Below are 22892 nucleotides of genomic sequence, written 5' to 3' on the forward strand. Positions count from 1 at the left end.
TTCCCATCTTTTTTGGAACCAATTCTCCAGAGAAACAGGATCCAATGAGAGGAATCAAACCTTCCAAATTTGGAATTTCCTATAAAAATCAACTCGTCAATTTCCCCCAGAGACTAAGTGAGCACAATGTTCGTAATAATAAGGATTATATTCAAATAATCTGGACTAACAAATCAATAAAATCCTATTTATTATTATCACAATCAAATCATAAATTTAACCGATAAAAAAAAAGAAAAATTATTTAAAATATATACATATGTATACATACAGTTTAAAGAGAAATCTATACAAAAGCAATGAGGGAAAATATGATTTGTGTTTTGATTGTATGATCAAAAAAATGGTAATATATCTTAGTTAAGTGACGTGCTAGGTATTTATATAAATAAATAAACTACAGAAAAAAAAAGAAGGAAATAATGTTAGAAAGATATATCTAGCTAGCAGTGAACTTAACCCATCTGATCTGGGTGGATAGGTGTTCCAGTTTGTTTGTTCGATTTATTTAGGATGGACGGCTTTTATTTCTTTTCTTTTGTATCGATACTCCTACACTTGATTTAGTTTGACATGTGTAGCTAACCAATCGTAAAGGTATTTCGATATCAGTTACTAATATCCCTCGAGTTGTATAGAAAAAACTAATTATACTTGAATATGATTATGTGTTTAGTATATTTATCGATACTTGAATAGCCGAAGTAAATTCTTCGTCTCTTTTGTGTTTCTGTTTTTTACATTTTATAAAAGTATGTTGTGGATACTCTTACGATTTATACTTAATTCAAGACTCAATGTTCTAATTAATACATTTCGGCGTACTGTTCACCATTTTTGCTGGCTGATTCATTAAACCAAAAGGAAAAATATTATTGCCAATTTCAGTCACAATTTCTTTATTTATTTCATTTTTTTTTTGCCATACTATCGTCGTAGGAACTGGACCATTTTCTGGGCTTATGCTTATTAAAAATTGTAATTTCTTTTAAATAGATAACATTAAGGGGTTGATGTGTCTTCTGTTCTGTTTTGGACACTTCAGTACCTAAATAGTCAGTAAATTATAATTGTTAAATTAAGTATAAGCTCTGAAGATAACCTAGTCCCTAGATCGAAAGCCTAGCAAAAAAAAGTAAATACAAAATTTCGACTGAAATACGCAATAGATAGTTTGTTCGATTTATTTAGGATGGCCGACTTATACTTATTAGTATAAGCATTTTGCCTTTTTGTCTACTTGCCTGGGCACCCTTTTTAAATCAAAGAAAATCTGCCCACAAAACTTAAGCCGAAAATATCGAGATTTAATTTGTTTCTAACCATCTATTTCACCTACACCTCTGAGCCAGCAGGTATCAACATCTTCATTCCTACCCTAAACTTCGAACTTACGAGACTAATAAATTCGGGTAAATTTTACCCGAAATGTCATTTTAGTTGTAAACGTACCCCATTTCTTTCGCCAGAACTACTGTATGAAAAAGTTCTTCTGCAAAAACTATTAAATAAACTATTTTTTTTTTGGTGCATTATAATTCTGCAACAAGTGAAGCTGATACAACATGATACACAGAATAAATACATGAATACATGAGGGTAGAATTCACCCCATTGGTGAAACTCCCAAAGAGATACAGTTCACTGTTGTACATTGGCACTTACTTCATCGCTTGGCCACCTGCGCTTCAACCACCTGGGAGGATTTCCTGGTAGAGTAGTAAGTTGGGATACTAGTGGATTAGGATGTGAGGTGATTGAAGTGTGGAATTTAATGTAACAGGATCTTGCAGCTTCTGAAACATAAGGAACATGGAAATCTCGGTGCAAGATAGAGTTAGGGACATAGTAAGGAGCATTTGCGATTCAACGGAGTACTTTTGACTGGAAGGATTACCATTTTTTTTTCTAAACCCGGACAGTTTCGAAAAATTTATTCAAAACAGAAAGTAACGCCTCCTACGCTATACGTCTGTAAAAGGCCAAATAAAGATAATTGGATTTCTCTTAAACTCATATCGAGACTAAACTGGACTTACCCTAAAATAATTTTTTGTGTAAATACTTTATATATCGAGGGGTTTGTTGGCTAAGATATAGTCCACAGTTGACCTGCAAATGCTCTGGAATCGACACAATAGCCGAGCGGTTAGAGACGAGCCCCGTAAATCTAACATTTATTATTGGTTAGTGGGTTCGATTCCCGGACTAGATCTTTATATTTTATTTAATAGTTAATAAGAGTACGTTTGCTAGTCGCCTCCAAACGCGGCACCCAGTTAGTTGGACGTAAAGCCCGCCTGAAAAAATAGGCACTACTCTAATTACTGTATTATAACTGTACCTTATTATTATACACTGTATTTATTATATTATAAATTATCTTTTTTTAAAAAAAAACTTGGTGATAATTATTTTATCCACTTCATTGCGAAATTCCATTAATAGAATACAAAAAAAAATAAAAAAGTAACTTCAGCGCTATAGAAACATATTCTTAATAAATATTATATAATATACTAATATATAATATAATAAATATAGTGTTTAGAAGATTGTAATGGATGGATAAAAACTTGGTGAACGATCTCTAATCTGCATAATTGGTATTTAGGGAAAGATGCGAGAGCTCTAACTTGTCAAACATATTGGTTGTTTATGGCTTCTATTACAGTCGGACAGTTATATATATATGTATAATATTAGAAAATCAATTAAGGCCAATTTTCATTTCATATTTAAATTATTTGACTCATATATAGCTGAATGTAATTTCTTAGAGATAGCCATTTATTATCAGCTACTAAAATAACATAAGAAATATTCTGCCAAGGTTTAGATTTGCATAATTTTGTCAGCCCTGTCTAGAGGGGAATTAGGGAGCTCTAGTTTGATTATATTCAGGGAACAACTTGGCTATTAGGCTTTCTCCCATTAAGAAGACTTATTGTGATCGTGAAAAAAAAAAAATTATAGCAAAATGGGGAAGAATTCATTTTTGGATATTCTGTACTTATGTTAGATCTATTAAATGAATCGTGCTTCTGAGTAGGGCCAGATGATACCCTGCAGCACCACGAGTGATTGAAAAAACTCACCAACAATTTTTTAGTAAGTTTGAGGAAGTGCACTGGGATCCAATAGTTCTTACTATTCCCTAGAGCCAACACACCCTTCCCTTTAGATTGTCCTTATTCTGAAGCATTCTAAAAGGTTCTAAGTAGCGTAAATTTCTCTGCACCGACTCTCCGGCAAGGTAACGCTCAAAACTTCTAAGGATGGTTTTCCCGGATCAAAGAGAAACAGCTCTACAAGGAAGGTTGTAGAAAGAGAGAGGAATTCGTTATAATCTTGCTGGTTTCTTATGCAATTCTACTCGCTAAGCCCTTTCCAGATATTTCAATATTGATCTTCAATTGATTAGGAGTGTTCTAAACAGGTTGTATTTCCCTTCAAATTGCCCACGCTTTCTAGAAAAAATGCCAGGAAAAGAGGAGTCAGAAGATAGAGTCTCTAGCCTCAGTATCCTAGCCCAATTCTCTTAAGGGAGAACATAGCTAGCACTAACAACTGGGATCCACCTAGGCTCTGTAGGGAACCCATATAAGTAGACAGAGAGGAAGGTAGTAGATGACTATCCCCTAAAACCACTTTAAGAACCCACTCTTCCATTGTAGGATATATTCTGCGAAGGGTCGCCCGGTGTCTCGGAAGCTCTAAGACATAATCACCTACCACCCATTCTTCGACAGGAAGAAAGAGTTGTACGCTGTCTGGAATATCTAGCTTCCTTTTCTCCTTCACCCATGACTTCTTTTTTTAATTTGAACATTGGTAACATCAATTTTGTTTTAATCCCGGTATCATCTCGTGGTAATCCTAATTACTGTGCTAATATCTTCTCTAATTCCAGCATTTATCACCGTAATAGGATACATTTTTTAAGCAAGCTTTTTTATTGTTATTATATACTGAATAACATTAATAATAACTCTAAGTAACCTAATAATAAAGTGCAAAAGTAGATAAAGTGGAATCAATAATTCATCATTAGTTTGGCAATCAACCTCCAAACAGGTTGAATTGAATGAGTTGGACTAGAAAAAAAAAAAGAGAGCTCTTATTGGAATTATTGCAGCTAACAGGCGCTAATAGAGCTCTTGATTAAAATAGAATATCATCATCAGGAGAACATAGAGTGTGCTAGCGTTTTGATTCAGTTAGCACTTTGTGTGACAAAAGGGGGAACACCAAGGCTGTGTAGGATGTTTACTGATTGTCCTCTAATTTAAGCCTATTGTCCAAGTCTTTGGTGTTTCCAATGTGACAGTTCAACTATTTGTCAAACTTGTAAACCATATATAATAATTTATTTTAATTTTTTTTAAGAAAGCCATATTTTCTTTCATGTTAGGGATGTTAAAATTTAATTTTTGAATATTTTAAAGAATAATCTGGTGTTATTTACTCGCACCAATAGCTCTTTCTACAACTCTCATAGCTTTTTTATTATTTTTTTTAATCCAAGCAATGAGTCCATCTGCAAGGTTTCCGCTTGTAGTCAGATATAATATATTTTACATTTGTAACTTCAAAGGTGTATTTTCTTCTGTTCTGTTTGATTAGGACTCATCTGTTTAGAGTCTTTGATGTTAAAAATATTAAAAAAAAAAAAAAAGTATATTTGTCAACAGTATAACCTAGTCCCTAGGTCGAAAGCTTGGATTAAAAATTTAAAAAAAAATTATGAAATTAACCATCAAAAATTATGAACGATATTATTCTATAATACGAGTATAATATTAGTCGTAAATCCGTACAATTTGACAAAAAAACACGTTATCGTCAAGTTCAAATCATATATTCCCCGAATCCCTACTTAAACTAATTTTCTCAAAGAATCGAGTCACATATAAGTTCGATTTAATCGCGAAATCGAAAGATATCTGAAAATTAGTACTTCCTGCCATGCTATTTTCGTTAATAACTCGAAATTTTATTAATTGCATTTTCGTTAATTATGTATGACATCGGACCTCATTAAAAAAAGAGGAAGTTTTTATTGCATAAAATAATTGTTTTATATAAAAAAAGAAGAGGAAATATTTAAATCTTCAAAGAAATTATTTTTAACTTGTATTAAAGCCCTAATAAATTTCGACATCTTTACAAATTCTTATAATATTACAATTAAAGACAAAATTACTATTATGGTTACATCCTGTGACCTTATTGATAGCGATCTAGACATCACTCAAGAAAAAAAAAATAAAATAAAATAAAAAATATCCGTTAGCAGTCTCGTAAACACGTAACTACTAATCATACGAATATATATCAACAAAATAATACATCGATTTATTTCATTTTATCGAAAGCCCATAATTATGATTGAGAAATAGAATTGCCCTACCTAAATCTTAACATACAAAGTTAATTTTCGATATTTTAATTAATCTTGCGTCGATTATTTCTTTTTTTTGTGTGTGTGTGTCCCTCTGTTAATAATCGTGGGGAAAAATTGATTCATTCATTTCAACTTGGGATATTTATACCCTTATAATTAATTGCGTTCCTATGCAGAATCGAAGAGAATGGACGGTAGCTTGTTCTCATTTTTAGGATGTAAAGGTAATCAATTTAAAGGCGAATGCTTCAGGACTCTACTGATGGAAGTGATGAAACCTTCCACATCAAAGGTTATTATAACCATAAAAAGTTCGGGTGCATTATTCAGACTACGTGCAACAATAAGTAGATTAGGAATGCTGGATGGTTTCCCTCATGTTATGATAGTAAGTAGATTACAAGGAGTACTTGAAGAAGTTGAAATAACTCCTGCAGTTTCTGTAAGGATAAAATGAAGCTTTCAAACGTGTAGAAAACTTTTAGAAGTATGTGTAATTACTCATTACTTAGCAAATTGCCGAATATAGCAGAAGGTACTGCAGATATAAAGTAAAGTAATCGCCTATTTTTGCAGGCGGGACTTATTAACACGTCCAACTATCAATTAGGTGTCGAGGACGGGGGCCGCAAGCTCATACCTTACTATAAACAATTTTTTCTATCAAATAAAAAGTAGTTCATACGCTGGATTCGAACTGGTGATCTCTCACACACAAAGCCACACTCTTGACCACTAGACCAACACCTGCCCCGTCTCTTAAACAATATTTTTACCTATTTTATGTATTAATTCTATCTCCTTAAACAAAAACTTACATTTTGAAAAGTTAAGTATAAGGGGGGGTTGATTAAACGCCAAAAGGTACACAAATCAGTAGGTAACCAACATTTCATTAATACTTCAGTTCGTAATTTCAAGCTCGACTCGAACCAGAATATCTGCGTGAGATTACTACATATAATTATTTTTAGTTACAAGATTCAACTAGAAATTTACATAAAAATAAGGGAAATAAGCTGGATAATTCCTAGCTGTATTACGAGCATCCGGGAACTGTATTCCTAAGTTTACGATTAAAAAAGAAAATGTTTATTAATTATTATCAACAATTAACTCGCAACAAATAAATAAAAAAATATATATATACATCATAAAGAACAATGAATAATTTTTTAATTAAATTTAATTAAAAAATGACCCATTATTATCACTTTTTATTTTTATGTCTATGCACACAAGTAAGATATCAGATGTTTAAGGAAAATAATAACTTAAAAAAAGTAACAACACGTTAAAATTATAAAGAATTATTATTTCAAAATAATAGAAGAATACAATCAATTATGATTTCATGAATAAACAACTAGTTTACAGAATAGATAATATCAAGAAGGCGGGTGAAGAGTGGGGAGCCCTAAACCCCTCCCCCCTACTGTTAGTAGCAAATTGGTTTGGTTCTGAATTGTTGCGAAATGTTATCAATTTACATTGCTAAACATTTAGTAATCATTGTCTGATTCATAAAATTGTTTATTATTCTTTGCTGACTGTTTGTTTTGCAGTTAATTGATAGTTTTGGCCAGCAAACAATTCTGGTGGTTTAGCCACAGTAATTTTCTTAAGAGAAAAAACGTGTTAAATAAATGGAAGAATAAGAAGCTTTTTATTTAATACTAAATCTTTGCTATTATTTGGTTTCTTTCTGGCCATTAATTAGATTGCAACTCCTTAGTATTTATAATTTAGCTAAGAAATTTTAGGACCGCCTTGTTTATTAACCAAATTAGTTGTTTACGAAGGCTAAATAATGAGCCTATTATTACACCAAATTTAGTGAAGAAAATTCAAATTTTAATTACTAGTAATTGAAAAATTCTCTTTTAGTTTCAGCAAAATTCACAATTAATTAGTACAAATTAAGAATAAATTTTAGTTAGTTAGTAATATCTTTTAAGTAATATGTATATCAAATTTAGTCACCTTCGGTTTATAACCTCAGAGAAACCTTCTTATGAGCTGGTCTAACAACATGATTGATGTAGCTTCTCACTAAAATTAAATCACTTGCAGAAAAGATAACTTAATCATAATGAGTAATCAACCATTGCCAATTATGAATACGATTATACGTAGAATAAACATCAATGTAAAGCAAAATCATTTATTAAAAAAGATATAAAGCATAAAAAGTTTAATAGGAAGGGATTAGCTATGCGGTTAGCGTAGTGGATTTTCAGCGGAGATCCTCACTGCTTGGTGATGGACAGTGTTGTCTGTAACGAGAGGACACTGTCCGTGTTACGAGAGGAAACAGTGGCCGGCAGTGCCACTGATAAAAGCTCTGGGCGCCAATAACCTCAGATGTTTTTTCCACCTTGAGTCATTAAAAAAAACAATTAATTTGTTCCTTCTAGAACTCCAATTAATCCAATATTCAAAATTTAATGCTCTGCCTAATCTTCAGCGAGTAATGGAAAAACCTGGGCTCCAGTGAGTGAAAACGTAACTTTTCACACTCATACGATAATAAATTAATTATTTGCAGTATCAATGTGCATTTACACTATATTTTACTTTATTTATTTTCAAAAAAGTTACATATTACGTCATTACTTCTGTAAAGATATTATATTTGTTACAAATTAACCGTCTTTAGTTTCAGGAGAAATAGAGATTTTTTTTAAAATTTGAAGGTGCATCAATATGTCATTAGCGCCCGTCATTGAACCTTTTTCAGTGTATATTTCTCTCGTTTCAGATAACCATCACCGGACAGTAAGAAGCTGTCTTCGAAGAGAACATCTAAGGACAGGTACGGTACAGCATAACCATCACCGGACAGTAAGAAGCTGTCTTCGAAGAGAACATCTAAGGACAGGCACAGTACAGCATAACCATCACCGGACAGTAAGAAGCTGGCTTCGAAGAGAACATCTAAGGACAGGCACAGTACAGCATAACCATCACCGGACAGTAAGAAGCTGGCTTCGAAGAGAACATCTAAGGACAGGCACAGTACAGCATAACCATCACCGGACAGTAAGAAGCTGTCTTCGAAGAGAACATCTAAGGACAGGCACAGTACAGCATAACTATCACCGGACAGTAAGAAGCTGGCTTCGAAGAGAACTAAGAACAGGCACAGTACAGCATAACCATCACCGGACAGTAAGAAGCTGTCTTCGAAGGGAACATTTAAGGACAGGCACACTACAGCATAACCATCACCGGACAGTAAGAAGCTGGCTTCGAAGAGAATATCTAAAGACATGCACAGTACAGCATAACCATCACCGGACAGTAAGAAGCTGGCTTCGAAGAGAACTAAGAACAGGCACAGTACAGCATAACCATCACCGGACAGTAAGAAGCTGGTGGCTTTGAAGAGAACTAAGGACAGGCACAGTACAGCATAACCATCACCGGACAGTAAGTAGCTGTTTTTGAAGAGAACATCTAAGGACAGCCACAGTAGAGCACTAAACCATTTGGCTAAACCCACGAGAGTAGAGACGGTTGTTGTTCAACCGCCTAAAGTTTCAATCACTTAAGGTATACCAAAAGTAAGGCGCCACGGTAGCCGAGCGGTTAGAGGCGAGACCTGTTAAGCTAATAGGTATTGTGGTACTGGGTTCTAGTCCCCTCCGTCCACGACCCCTAATTGGTAGTTGGACGTTAAGCCCCGCCTGAAAAAATAGGCGATTACATTACCTTATTTTACTTATACCAAATGTAGCTGTAAGAAAACTAAATATTTAACAAAAATGCCTAGTCTAAAGAAAATTTGAATTACGAGAATGGATAGTGAAATCTGGAATGATTTGAGTGCTTTTCATACTTTTCATTTTCTTTTACACCTAGAAAAAGTTCTGCGATAGTGCAAATGTTAAGTTTATATTGAGTTCTTTCTGGTTTTTTATCGCTATCGTGGATCGTCTGGAGGGACTGAACCGAAATATTTAGTTCAGTTTCCTGTGTTTTTTACTTTTACAAGGGTATTGCTGGTAAAAGACAATTTCTAAAATTTGGCGTGATCGCAATACTTTCTTTTACCACTTGTAAGAGAAAGTAAAAATGCTGTTACGAACAAAAATTTGTTTGAATAAAATCAGATCATTCCTGTTAGACGTTTGTATTAAACGCACATTTTTAAACTAGAAATGCTCCGATAACGACCTCTATTGTTAAAAGATTTATTAGTATGGAGGATGTAATTTATTAATGGGTCCATTGTGATGGACTTTTTTTTATTTATCCATTTGTAACTTAGCGGAAATTTATGTATATGCCTTTTTTTTCGCAATTTTTTGTTCACTGCTTAGACAATTTTGTTGAAGAAAATTGTAAATTAATACGAACAACATTAATTTGAACTGTTTGAGAGTTTTGCGGCAAGTTCTTGTGATGGTTTCATGCTGCGGAGGATTGATGGCAAGTAAATAGTTATACTGGCAATCGCGCATTACGTCAAGACATTGCACTGCTTTGTTTGGTCGCAAATATCTTTTTGTCTGTAGAATATTAACTAACTAGACTGGCTTTTTAAACTTCAGTTAATGAATGCTCCAGTAAGTTGTGATTTTGGTAACGATATTTCAATAATAATACTAAGTATGTAAATAAAGATCTCATTCCCGCTGGCCTGAGTCCATCACTCCCCACAATTCCTCAATGTGGAGTTCATAAAAGAATTGGCCTCACGTTTCGTAATCACCGAGAGGAACAAAGATGGATTAAGATTACCTTCTTGGGTCAGTTACTCACTCATGTTAATTACTACTCACTTTAATGTGGAAGATGAAGAAGAAAAACCCTATTTATTAGGAATTTACAAAAATTTAGTCCACTTTTTTTTCTTTTCCTTAATTTTATTTTATTTATCCACAATACAAGACATTAATTTTATATTTCAATTTTTCAGCGGAACCTGAAAAGAAAGAGTAGTGAAGAGAGGGGGACAAAATGAAGAACTCCTGATGAGGAACCTGATTTAGTCTCGTGCGTACAAAAAGGGAGAATAAAATAGTTGGGACAATTGGACAGAACGGAGCCCGAGAGAGAGAGAGAGATTTCAAGAGAATACCAGAAGATAGAAGAAGGAGAGTTTGGCAGAGATGAAGATGGCCTGAAGGCGATCTTAGAAGAATTGGCGTAAGTGGAAAGTGGCAATGAACTGGAGTTAGACCGCGACAATCAGGAAGGCTACTAAGGAGACCCAGCTCTTGAAAGGACCGCAGCGCTCTTGAGTATAAATAAAATAAGGATCAACCAATATATTAATATTTATTTTATTTGGAGGTATAATAATAAAAATCAGTAAATTTAGAAAAATTTAATAAAGTATAATTAAGTAAGAATTTACATAGGTAAAGCCTTGTAAAATATTAACAAAAAAAAAAAGAATTGTCACCGTCATTATTACGAAGCCTTGTGGACCAGTTAAGGTGTGATTTTCAAGTTTGCTAGTTTATTAGGTTCTTTCACGCAAAGCTCTAATTTATTATTGAAATAGAAAAAACAACTCAAAGACTCTAAGGAGACCAGTTTTAAATGAGATTAGAAATAGGGGGGAAAATACTAAATAAATAAATGTCTTTTAATTTATTTTCAAAAAATAAAATAAAATAATGTATCAATTTTTAATTAAACAAATCCTTTTTAGATATTTTGTCTGAATTAGTTTTGAATCTAATTTGTTTTCATGGAATTGTAATTTTTGTACACTATAACATTTTCTAGGTACTATTGCAACTAAAAGTATAAATGCTATTGTGTGGTAGACCCTTCATTGGGCTTATGGTTCTTTGGAATAGGCCAATGTCACGTCAGGTTGAGCACCACTGTTTTAAAGCACCCGTTCCGAGTTTCATTATGATTTACTAGCTGAATGTACTTCACTTAATCAACAGAGTATTGGTGGATTGTAGAAAAGTGCTCTCTAGTAAATAAATAGCGACAAGGTATCAGATATCCCTTTGTATCTTAAAAAAGTGATAATATATAATCAATGTTTTGGCTCTCATTAAAAAAGCACAAGCAGTGGTGAAAAAAATAAATAGATTCCATGTCGTGAAGACACCTGAGATCTCAGGAACGCATGTTAGAGCATAAATCCAGCAACAGTTCGGCTAGTTAGAAATACAATGCGAAATATTGTACCAACTCAATTGTATAAAACTCGAAAACCTACGCAATTCACTTTAATCAATAATGTATGGAATATGAATTTAATCCTTGTAATAGAAATGGTTTTAATGTATTCTTTAGCGGCGAAATAAAGTAAACGCGATAATAGAAAAAACAAAAATCCTCAACACACAAAGAATATAAATAATTTATGGAAATAAAGAGACGAAGAAAGATCGAAGGATGATAATGGTTATGACTATGCACACGGAGGAGAAGAAGGAGAGATATGTTAATAACGTTTTAAACAAAGTTGTTTTATTTATTTAAGCTATTGTAAGTATTGCAGTTGATATATTAGTAACAGACGTATTGGTACAAGTGCTGCAATTAGAAAAAACACAATAGTCAGTGTGTTCTATATCAGTATGCTTCTTACCGCCTTGATACAATAAGCTCCTATTTAAATATAAATTTACGCCACAGGCGTAAATGTAGAAAGAGTAGAATACGTCGTTGCGATTAAAACTTTACACTAAGATAATAAGACAATTTAGCGCGTAAACAAAATTAAATTAGTAACATTTAAATGTATCTTTATATAAAATAATGAAAAATATATTATTATTCATTAAATGAATGCATTTATAACCACATCTAATAAATAGTAATGGGCAGTCAGATTTGAAAATTCATAAACAAATTTATTCATTACCACAGTTGGTAATTAAAATTAATAATTACATTGTGTGGAATAAATCAATTTGGACAGCATTAAAAATAAAAAATAAACCAATAAGGTACACACTAGTAAACACTTTTATTAAGATTTATTTTAAAATATTTTCAATTCGTTCAAAATAAATATTAGAAATTAAAAATAATAATAATGTTTTTAATAGTGTTATATTGTAATATTTATGAAGGATCCAATGGTTAAAAGTAGTTAAATCTTTAGAAAATAATTAAGTTGCAAAAATTTCTATGTAAAAGTAATAAAATATATTTTTTGTACCAGTAGAACAAGATGGTATAGGAAAATGCTCACAGTTAAATCATTGGTCAGAGGTGCGGAGAACTAGAAATAAACATCAGCCAATAGGAATTCATCTTGACTGAACGTCACTATCTCGGCCATTTTCGCTTTAGCCAAGGAGAAGTGAGCAGCAAACTGGTTGGCTGATGCTTTCTTCCAATACAACAACACCTCTACACTGCGATTCTAGAGTGAGCTCCTAGCGTATTATGTTACCCGGATACAATATCTGTTTTTTTACTCACTTTTTGATCAAAATTTTTAACTTTTCAGTGTTTTTTCAGTATTTTCTTGCTTTTCTTAATTAATTTAAAGGTTTTATACATTTATATATGCTTAATAATGAATTTTAAAAGTTTTACTAAATAAATAACCTCTTATCGAAGTACTTTACCAACGTTAAAAGCTTAAAATACGTCATTGCGACAAAAATTCATGTAGTATTGACGGTAAAACTTAAGTTTCAATTCTGACAAATATATATAAAATAAACATATAGCTTCTAAATAATTTTAATTCAATACAATAGCTTGCAATTAGACTTCGATCACGGAATCGACACATACGTTTGTTGCTATCTATGTAAACTTATCATCCGTTTGTTATCTCCTTAACAAAAACTTACAGTTTGAAAAGTTAGGTATAAGGGTTGATTAAACGCCAAAAGGTACACAAATCAGCCAGTACCCAACATTTCATTCATACTTCTAGTATCATATTTTTTAGAATGTATTAGATATCACAGAACCTTGTGCTGGCCTTTTATTGTTATACATATATTTAATTTGCATCTTCATCCTTATTGTTTTAAGAAATAATAACCTTACCAGCTTTGTTGTTATTGATTATCATAAATTGTGTGTTCTTTAAACTTAATTGTAACCTGGATAGAATCATTCTCCTCGCAATGTGCTATATATTAATGATATTTTTGTTTGCAGGGCATGGAGTACAGGACTTTTAATGTTATCCACAAGATACTAATTTGTTCGATGTTTTTCAATACCAGCCAGTCAATCTTATCAACATTTCCTTTTATTTTAATTCACTTACACATTCATAGTTAGTCTTATTTCGATTTGTTTCTGTTACTAATCAATCGTGATTGTTCCTAATACATCTATGAATGGCTATGGGAGATTGTTTGACGATGAAAATGAAATTTAAGATAGTGTAGAATAAATCAATTGGGACAGCATTAAAAAATATAATGAACCAATTCGGTACACACTAGTAAGAACTTTAATTAAGGTATATTTTAAAACATTTCTAATTTGTTCAAAATAAATATCAGAAATTAAAAATAATAACAACATATTTTTAATAGTGTTAAAGTGTAATATTTATAAAGGATCCAGTGGTTAAAAGTAGTTAAATCTTGATAAATTAAATAATTTGCAATAATTCCTATTTAAAAGTAAGATAAAATACATTTTATGCACCAGTAGAACAAGATGGTATAGGAAAGTGCTCACAGTTAAATCATTGGTCGGAGGTGCAGAGAACTAGAAAAATACATCAGCCAATAGGAATACAACTTGACTGAACGTCACTATTTCGGCCATTTTCCGTTTAGCCAATGAGAAGTGAGCAGCAAACTGGTTGGTTGATGCTTTCTTCCAATACAACAACACCTCTACACTGCGATTCTAGAGTGAGCTCCTAGCGTATTATGTTACCCGGATACAATATCTGTTTTTTTTACTCACTTTTTGATCAATATTTTAAACTTTTCATTGTTTTTTCAGTATTTTCTTGCTTTCCTTAATTAATTTAAATGTTTTACACATTTATATATGCTTAATAATAAATTTTAAAATTTTTACTAAATAAATAACCTCTTATCGAAGTACTTTACCAACGTTAAAAGCTTAAAATACGTCATTGCGACTAAAATTCATGTATTGGCGGTAAAACTTAAGTTTCAATCATGCCAAATATGTATATATAACATAAACATTAGCTTCTTAATGTTTATACTAGAGAATTAAGTGCCTGTACTTCAGCAAGTAAATAGAGGTTTGTTCTGTTTTGTAAAAATTACTTAAAGCCTGTACAAAACTGCCCCACCGAACAGTTTTAATTTTAATTTGATACAGTTGCTAGTAATTATACTTCTGTCAGAATCACCATATACGTTTGTTGCTATCCACGTAAACTTATTATTTGTTGTTTGTAATACATTGAATTTGCATCTTCATCCTTATTGTTTTAAGAAATAATAACCTTAGCAGCTTTGTTGTTATTGATTATAATAAATTGTATGTGTATTTCAGCTTAATTGTTGCCTGGGTTAAATCATTCTTCTCATAATGTGTTATATATTAATGATATTTTTGTTTGCATGGTAAGGAGTGCAGGGCTTTCTATGTTATCCACAAGGTACTAATTTCCTCGATGTTTTTCAATACCAGGGTATCAAACAGAAAGCTATTAATCTGGTATACATTACGTTTGAATGCCACCAGATCAATCAATTCTACTTCTCTTTTCATAATTAATTTACTAAATTCTTGCTTGTTTTATTCGTATTATTTTTCAGTAACTAATAAAGGTTCATGAGTTCTTATTAATTTTAAAATGTAATATTGTAGTTGGGTTTAATCGTTAAAACTGAATTCCGTTATTAAATCTTGTAGTAATCAATCTATATTCGGTGATGTATTAATTGTTAGTGAAAAGAATGAATGCCCTTAAAAAAAGAAGTTTAATATGTTATGTGAAATTATTTAAAATAATTCAATATTTAAAAATCGAGTCAGATTTCTTATATTTTGGGAAAAAAGTATGTGGCAAAGAGAAACTATTTTAACAAAAACATTAGTCATAATTCAATAACAAACTTAATGTTTTAGATTTTATATTTTCAGTTAAACTCAATTTTATTGCGATCGATAATATTTAGAGATAAGTGTACCAACAATATTCAAAGAATACATTATGCTCTATATTAATAACTTGTTTTTGTGTTGATGTATTTTTCAAGTTAGTAAATACAGGAAATTTTAGTTTAATAGAGTTAAGTGTTGTAATATTAATTTTGTTAAATGTTCAATGTTGATTTGAAATTTAATTTTTGTAGATTACCAATAATAGACTAGTTAAATTCAAAATTGGTATTCTGGTTGAGATAATACTGGATAATAATGTTGATTTTATCTGTCGAAACATGAACATTTATTGTAGCGTATATTTATTGTACCTTGATCGGTTTGACTTTCATGAGAGGTAGAATAATCAGTTCGTTGTAGAAATATCAACTGTTAGTGAATTTTTCAGAAGTAATGCAGAAGATTTAAATTAGTAAGGATGTGTTGTTCTTATTATAAATTTGAAATTATAAGACAGTTTATGTTAATCAAACTTTATTTAATGTCAATAATTAATAAATAAATATACAATACACATAATAACAGTGTACAATAAATGAATATTTATATAAAATACATTCAGTCTTTACTTCTTGTTCCTTTTAAATTCTTTACTACTTTTAAGATTTCATCTTTTTTAGCTGCCATCAAATACAATGCCTAGTTATCTTGTACAGCGGGACAATGCTATTAATTTGTGTGAAGAAAATTCCAGCGCAATACCAGATAATTCAAAATAATACTTTTCTATTCACCAGGTATAGAATTTACTAGGCATTAATTTTTTTAGCCTTTCCTCTTCTATTACCTGTAGAAAGCATAAATAAAGCAAATTAATGGTTGCAATACAATCGATTAAATAAATAATTGTTTATTTGGTTTACCTAAAAGCGTAGAATCCATTTTCGAGAACATGGACAATCCATTAAATAAGAAAAAGAGACTTCCTCTGTTGAAGAATTTTCTTAATAATCCATTTTAGCAAAGCTCCTTAACAGTATGCATAATAGATAGAACAAGTGTTCATTACAGAAAATTGGCACATTAGAGAAATATACCACCAATACACGTTCCAGAAGTTCTCCACAATCGATTTTTCTGATAAAATGATTTAAAAGCTATTTAGAGCTACACCCATAAAAAAAAAAGTAGTACAAATTAAAAGGAAGTCTTTACAACTGTTTTCGATAATATTTTAAAAATGTTTTTCGAAATCAGTGACCTTAAAACAGATATTTCTTTTGTGAAAAAAATTTCTTATCCCATTAGTAGGAAAGTAAACTATTCTTTATATTATTTCATATTTCATTAATTCTTTATAAAGGAGAAATGTTTGCGAGGAGAGATCAATAAATTTCATTTTGTTTATTTACAATCCTTTTAAAAATAGAGCTTTTAATTACCTAATATTTTAATGTAATATAAAATAAAATTTTTCACTGACTAATTATTATATTGAAAGTAATATAAAAGGAATCTTAAATATTACTTCTCTACATGTAATGAATGAAAAAGAAAGACATTAAAAATAATAAACAAATAAATATAGAAATATATAATATAAATGAGAACAGCATTTGAAATGAGTGGTTTGGAAACGATTAGAAATATTGATGTTACTACGTTAGTTACGTTATGAGGGGGAGCTCTTCTTCACCTGTTCCCCCTGTGTTCCTCTTTAGTTCCATTATAAGCGTGTATTTTACACGCTAGTAAATTGTCTTGAGAGCCAGCAACTTCCATTAGTTTGTGGTAGTAAATCAATCGAAGATATTGAGTAAGACAAAGAGCGAAAGAAGCATTCATATTCACTTTAATAATCATGGCCAATCAACACCACTAGAACTTATAAATAACTTCAATTAAAGTGAGCGTTTAACAAATATTTATAATGAATGTTTTACAACTACACAAACACACACAATATCACACCTCTTTTACAAATACACATTCAGTGGACTCCGGTTCTGAGTGCACATCTGAAAAGTACGGACCTAGGAATCATCTCTTCCAATATAGAATCTCATCATCTTACTTCTTTATGGTCTAAAGTTCTTTCTCTTTCTCTGGTCTGTAGTAGGGTGTGGCGATGTGGTGGTGAAGGAACTGAAAGTGGTCACGAAATCTCTTTTGTTTTCTTAATCATAATTTATTATACTTTTATTCTAGGTAAAAAAAAAGTGTCTCTATGAATTAGTAATTTTGTTTCAAACGTTGTTCACTTGATTAGAGATTTTAAAAAAGTTAAATAAATCAAACAATCTGGTGTGATCACTAATTTTTACTTACCACAGCTTACGTAATTAAATTTTTTCAAGGGAGTCCCATAATACTCATTATCTATTATATTTCCGACATCTCAGGGACAACACTCATATCTTTACCAACGCAGATGACATAGCTAATCTCTCTCGCTTTCCGATCAGCCCTTAAGCACACGTATCCTCTAACAACACCTACAATCCCTCGAACATTGGTTTCGTAAGTCCCCGGGAAGGACATACTTCTTTCCAAGGCTGGTAACAACCCAGGATCTACAGTAAAAGTCAGTTATAAGCTGATATAATAAAACTCGTATTACAAGTTTTGTTTTATAGCAAATAACCCGCCTCTAACAAATGAATGCAATCCATATCTAATTTTAACTGAAAACTATTACTTATCTGAAGTTCTTATAGTGCACATCCAGCCATGTTCCAGTCCTTAGAAACATCAGTGAAAAGCTTAGAGATAACAAGCTTCAGTCCCCTGGAATTGGGTAGAAACCAAAGGCAGATAAGAATAATGCACCAAGAATATATACATCTGATTCTGTGAATTAACTCTTCTAATTAAATCTGCAGCAATGTTTTGATCAAACATTGATGCAACTTTCACTTGGAAGCTTCTTCAGATTTTTCTATCTTCCAACTTTCACAGGAATACTACGAGAACGAAATATGGGCCGTAAAAAGAAAACAACAAGCGTACTGTTAGAAAAACTAGAAATAAATTGAACAGACTTTATAAATATAGAAAAAGCGTGCAAGGTGCTAGGAAGGCTGAGGTAGATAAAGAAAAAGGATAGATAGTGATCTGACTACAACTATCTCTCTTTAAAATGTATATAGGAAACTTACCAGCTGTCCATTGACCATTATAGTTTAATATCTGACCACTAGTCTGCATCTCTACCGTTATTATTATTTAGTGATGTTCTCTGAACCTTTAATTCTAGTCGTATCTGTTAAATTGTATTGAGTTATTATGTAATTATCTTTGGTTAGAAAGTTAATGTCAGTTCTTAAATTATATACGATTGAAATCTATCTTAAATTTTACTAGCCTCTTCTAGACTATTCCAATAGTTTACCATTCGGTAACAAGAAGTTATTTTGTGGAATCGTGCGACAATATTTATCAAAAAGGCTACACTATCTCATAAGTAAATACAGAAAATATTTGTCAGTTGATATGTGGAATCTGAGCAAAGCTACTTCTACAGTGTAACTCAAAAAATTGCAAAATTATAAAATTTGATTCTCATTTTCAGTGCAAATATCAGACCTGAGTATAATCTTTTGGACAAAATCAACCACTTTGATGAATAGATGTTTGTTTTTTAAAATTTTTCCGAACGCGGCGACGTTTTTAAAATTTCTGATACTTAAAGCGCTCAAGTAGTAGTACTATTTTATTTGAAACTCGTAGAAGGAAATTTAATAATGGCACTTATGAGTGAGGGCGATTGTACTATTGTCTGCCCTGTACTGAACAAATCTCTCATTCCAAATATGACAAAAATCCGCTAACTCGATTTATCAGTTCACTGAATAGATTTTCAGTTTTCAGAGCATTTATTCAAAATGTTTCCTCTAAAATGAACACGTAAAGCATTGAAGTCAACTATCTTTACAATAGAAACTGTAAATTTTTTAGATAGAAATAGTCGTGTGAGTGTTCCTTCCAGATTTCTGTTTTCAGTCATTATTTATCCAAGAAATCAATGCAATAAGAAACACCAATGACGACAGATACTACCCATAATTAAAAAACAAGAACAATCAGTTCACTTCAAGAAAGAATGCAATCATTTTCAGGTTTATGTGGATCATAAAATGAAAATAAATAAATAAATAAAACAAACTGGTAACAGTTATCTGTGGCTTTAATTTAAGTGTCAATATTAAAGCCAAGTTGTTAGTAAAGTTGAAGAAGGAAAGTGGCACTACAATTACGAAGTCGTTAAGGCAATGTTTTAACAACGGCAATACCAGCCTCTATATTGCCAGAAGAACTTGTTAAAAGGTAATTTAGTAACCAATTGATGTTGGAATAAAGTGTGGTGGTTTTAGAGAGGAATCTCACTAATTTATTCTTAAATTAGTCACAACTAGGGATTACAACAAGATACATATATATATAGTGTCTTAGTGTCCTACCTTCATTTACATACATTGTCAAACATTGTCTTATTCTTGACACACTCGAACATTTATTCTCTTTTTTCACTTTGTAATCTATCATCTAATTAAACTCTACACAGATTTAAATTTAGAAATTCATATTTAATTTAATGAATGGTTAGTTTTATTTTTTCCTAACTTATAACTTGTGTGTATCATTTAATATTTATTTCTTAATTAATCAATGTTTGTATTTTCTATTTATTCGAGTATAAAATATTTAAACTATGAGGTTAAACTTTAAAATCACTAATATATAATATATATATCTTTAGTCAATTAAATACTTTTTTAAAATGAATAATAAGAAATAATGAGCATTCTAAAATGAAATTGAAACTTAGAAAATATAAATGTTACTCACAATTGATTCCGACAGGCTCATAGTAACAGGTAATGATTGATTGGGACGATTTGTTAACAGTGTTACCCAAGCATCTAGGTTGTCATTTTTTTTTTCTGAGTTCTAGTTTTTGTAACGATCCCGCCAGATTCTCCTTAAATGTCTTTATCTCTGTAGGGAGAAATGGATTAGCCACTTCTTCTATGATCTTGGCGCACCTGTGCAGGCATCCCTAACTACGTTGACGCTTTAAACAATCTTGCAATATATTAGGACTGAAGCACTTAAACTTACTGGCAAACGTAAGTTTATCAATTCATACACCCAGTTACATATTTGGTTAACTTGTAGTCCTTTATTTTTACTTCATACTATGGAATCTTGCTTGTTGCATGTAGAACTAGTTCGCATTTCTCTAAGTACCATACACAATTCGACCCTCGGTGGCTGATTAATTTCAGATGTGTGCAACATTAAAGGAGGATCACCCATGTGGAGGTTAAACTCTGTTAAGGTTATAACAAGGCTTTGGCCGCCACCTTTTTGATTTAAATTCTGATTACATTATGAGGACGAAAATTTGGTTCAAGATATTCATGACTGAACTTCAAAAATTATTATATTCTGCGAATGATTTCATAAAACTTGGGGTAATAACTATTAACGCTTTCCTTCGCGAATTTGATTTCAGGAGGGTTCCGGGGAAGATTGACATGGATTTACCTCTAACCAATGCATTAGGTGTTTCACGAGGACCAAAGTTGGATGGGTGTGTACTGCTACAGAAAAATTGAAAACCGAAAAAAAAATTGACGCGACAACGGAGTGTCCACTGAGTTGGCTGTTAATACGGTGGTTAAGTTGGACGCCACTTATTTTTGGAAGTAACGGAGACATTCCCTAACACCTTGGTTTATAGGTATTAAAAATAATAATTAAAAATCACCCGGGAAAGGTAATCATATACTATAATGTAGTAGCGTCAATGTTTTGCTTAACATGCAAACTATTTAGTAATCTACTTCGTGACATGTTCATTTTTTTGTAGTTGGAGAAAATAGAGGAAAGAAATAAAGTAAATAAAACTATACGTTAACCTCTCAATTCAATAAAATATTTTCACCAATCTGGTATATAACAGGAAAATTACTAACAGCAATAAAATTATATTCTTGTTATTAAAAAAATAATAAAATAAATAAACACGCCAGAAATAGCAACTGTAATTCAAATAAAAATAAAACCAAACTTAAAAGTAATAAAGTAAATAAACAGGCTAGAGATAGCAACTGTAATTCAAATAAAAATAAAACCAAGTGGAAAAGTTATTTTTCAATTTAATGAAGAAAATAAAATTACCATAAATTTTTCCACAACAAACCTTGCAGTTTTTTAAAACAACCCTGATCTTTACTATGAGACCAATTTTGTAAATTGGGAAGACCTTTCCGAGAAGAGGTGTATGGCTCCGCAAGGAGATATTACACCTGACTACCGCAACTCTCTCTCTTCATCCCTTGAGAGCTTGGTTTCCGTTTGATCCGAAAAGCCTCATTGGAAAATCTAAGAATTGAGGGGGATCCAGGAAAATATTAGCTCTTATTGCCGGGCTCCTATTTCTCCATCTCAAACTTCCTTAGATAACTTGTGATGTTTCATTGCCAGATGGCTGCAGGATCTTACCTGAAGTGAAGGGTGCAGTAGATTTAATTAAAGGTCCAGCGCAAAATATCTTGAGAAAAGTCTTTTATTTAGAATTCATTTCATGAAATTTATTTGTAATGGGTCCTGGGAATTCGAACAATACAGCTTGTCTTAGCCTTGTTAGTTTAAATTAAACTTCATTTCATAGTTTAAATAAAATTTATATTTTGTATCAAAATTATGTGCTACGTCTCACTCAAGAAGTTTCCATTGTATCAGGAAGCCTCATATCTTAAAAGTACTACTCTATTCATTCCCTGCTTTCTAAATCATTTCAAAGTGATAGCCAACCGAATCACTTTAGATATTAAATATTGGTGGATAAAGAATTAGCCGGCTGGTGTTTTTACTATCAGCATGTTTGTTTTGCATGATCAATGCTAGCTATAATAATTGTTAAGGCGATGAAAACTTAAAAAAAAGAAATAGCAGTGCTAGAATGTTCTAGCAATCTGAAGAGCCATTAATATCCCTGGTAAACTGGCTATAGAAAGAGAAAGAAATATTCCCTAGGGCTAACATTACACTTACACAAACACATACCTACCAGAGGATACTTCCCAACCAAAGAGTACGAACGCACAGTGCACATATACACACACGCGCATATATCGTGTCGTCGTGCCAGCCAACAACTACCCTTCAAATCTGAATACAACCCACGCCACGCCACTGCCATATGAAATGATACTTAAGGGTAATTTATATAACTAGGGGCGTGGCTCACCTCCACCCTCTTGCTTTAGGTTATTCATATGAAAAGATGATGACGGGTTTAAAAAATAAAATAGAAACTAGGAACCCGTTTCTCTTTAAACCTCATCTTTTTTTTTTATAAACATTCTTTTAAGAGGTTTGATTAGTAGCCTATTGTCGAAAGGAAGCTCAAATTAATTTTCTGAATACGTGTAATAAATTTGAAATTAATTTTAAATAATGATTATACTTTTTTTACTTA

The 22892-nt window shown here is 31.7% G+C and overlaps 2 protein-coding genes across 18 annotated transcripts in view; one reads left to right on the forward strand and one right to left on the reverse strand.

Annotated features, from left to right (window-relative positions):
- Positions 1-12779, forward strand: part of LOC141447299 (uncharacterized) — a 224269-nt gene extending 211490 nt beyond the window's left edge. For 7 of the 10 annotated variants that reach the window (XM_074114717.1, XM_074114716.1, XM_074114715.1 and 4 more), the window contains 2 exons: positions 8169-8839; positions 10332-12779. In XM_074114717.1, the coding sequence (XP_073970818.1) occupies positions 8169-8794 (626 nt within the window). In that variant the 3' untranslated portion in view covers positions 8795-8839; positions 10332-12779. The remainder of the gene's footprint in view (positions 1-8168; positions 8840-10331) is intronic. The other 3 variants (XR_012454250.1, XR_012454251.1, XM_074114718.1) reach the window with 3 other exon arrangements.
- A 3225-nt stretch (positions 12780-16004) lies between these two features.
- LOC141447300 (uncharacterized) overlaps positions 16005-22892 on the reverse strand; it is a 45677-nt gene continuing 38789 nt past the window's right edge. For 3 of the 8 annotated variants that reach the window (XR_012454255.1, XR_012454256.1, XR_012454254.1), the window contains 5 exons: positions 20252-21913; positions 18562-18665; positions 17732-18366; positions 16327-16540; positions 16007-16250 (listed from right to left, as the gene is read on the reverse strand). The gene's annotated coding sequence lies outside the window, so the exon portion shown is untranslated. Of the gene's footprint in view, positions 16251-16326; positions 16541-17731; positions 18367-18561; positions 18666-20251; positions 21914-22892 lie in introns of those variants that run through there. The other 5 variants (XR_012454257.1, XR_012454258.1, XM_074114720.1 and 2 more) reach the window with 3 other exon arrangements.

Source organism: Rhodnius prolixus, unplaced genomic scaffold, assembly GCF_049639745.1.
Source record: "Rhodnius prolixus isolate KJV_2025 unplaced genomic scaffold, Rpr scaffold_7, whole genome shotgun sequence".
Taxonomy (NCBI): domain Eukaryota; kingdom Metazoa; phylum Arthropoda; class Insecta; order Hemiptera; family Reduviidae; genus Rhodnius; species Rhodnius prolixus.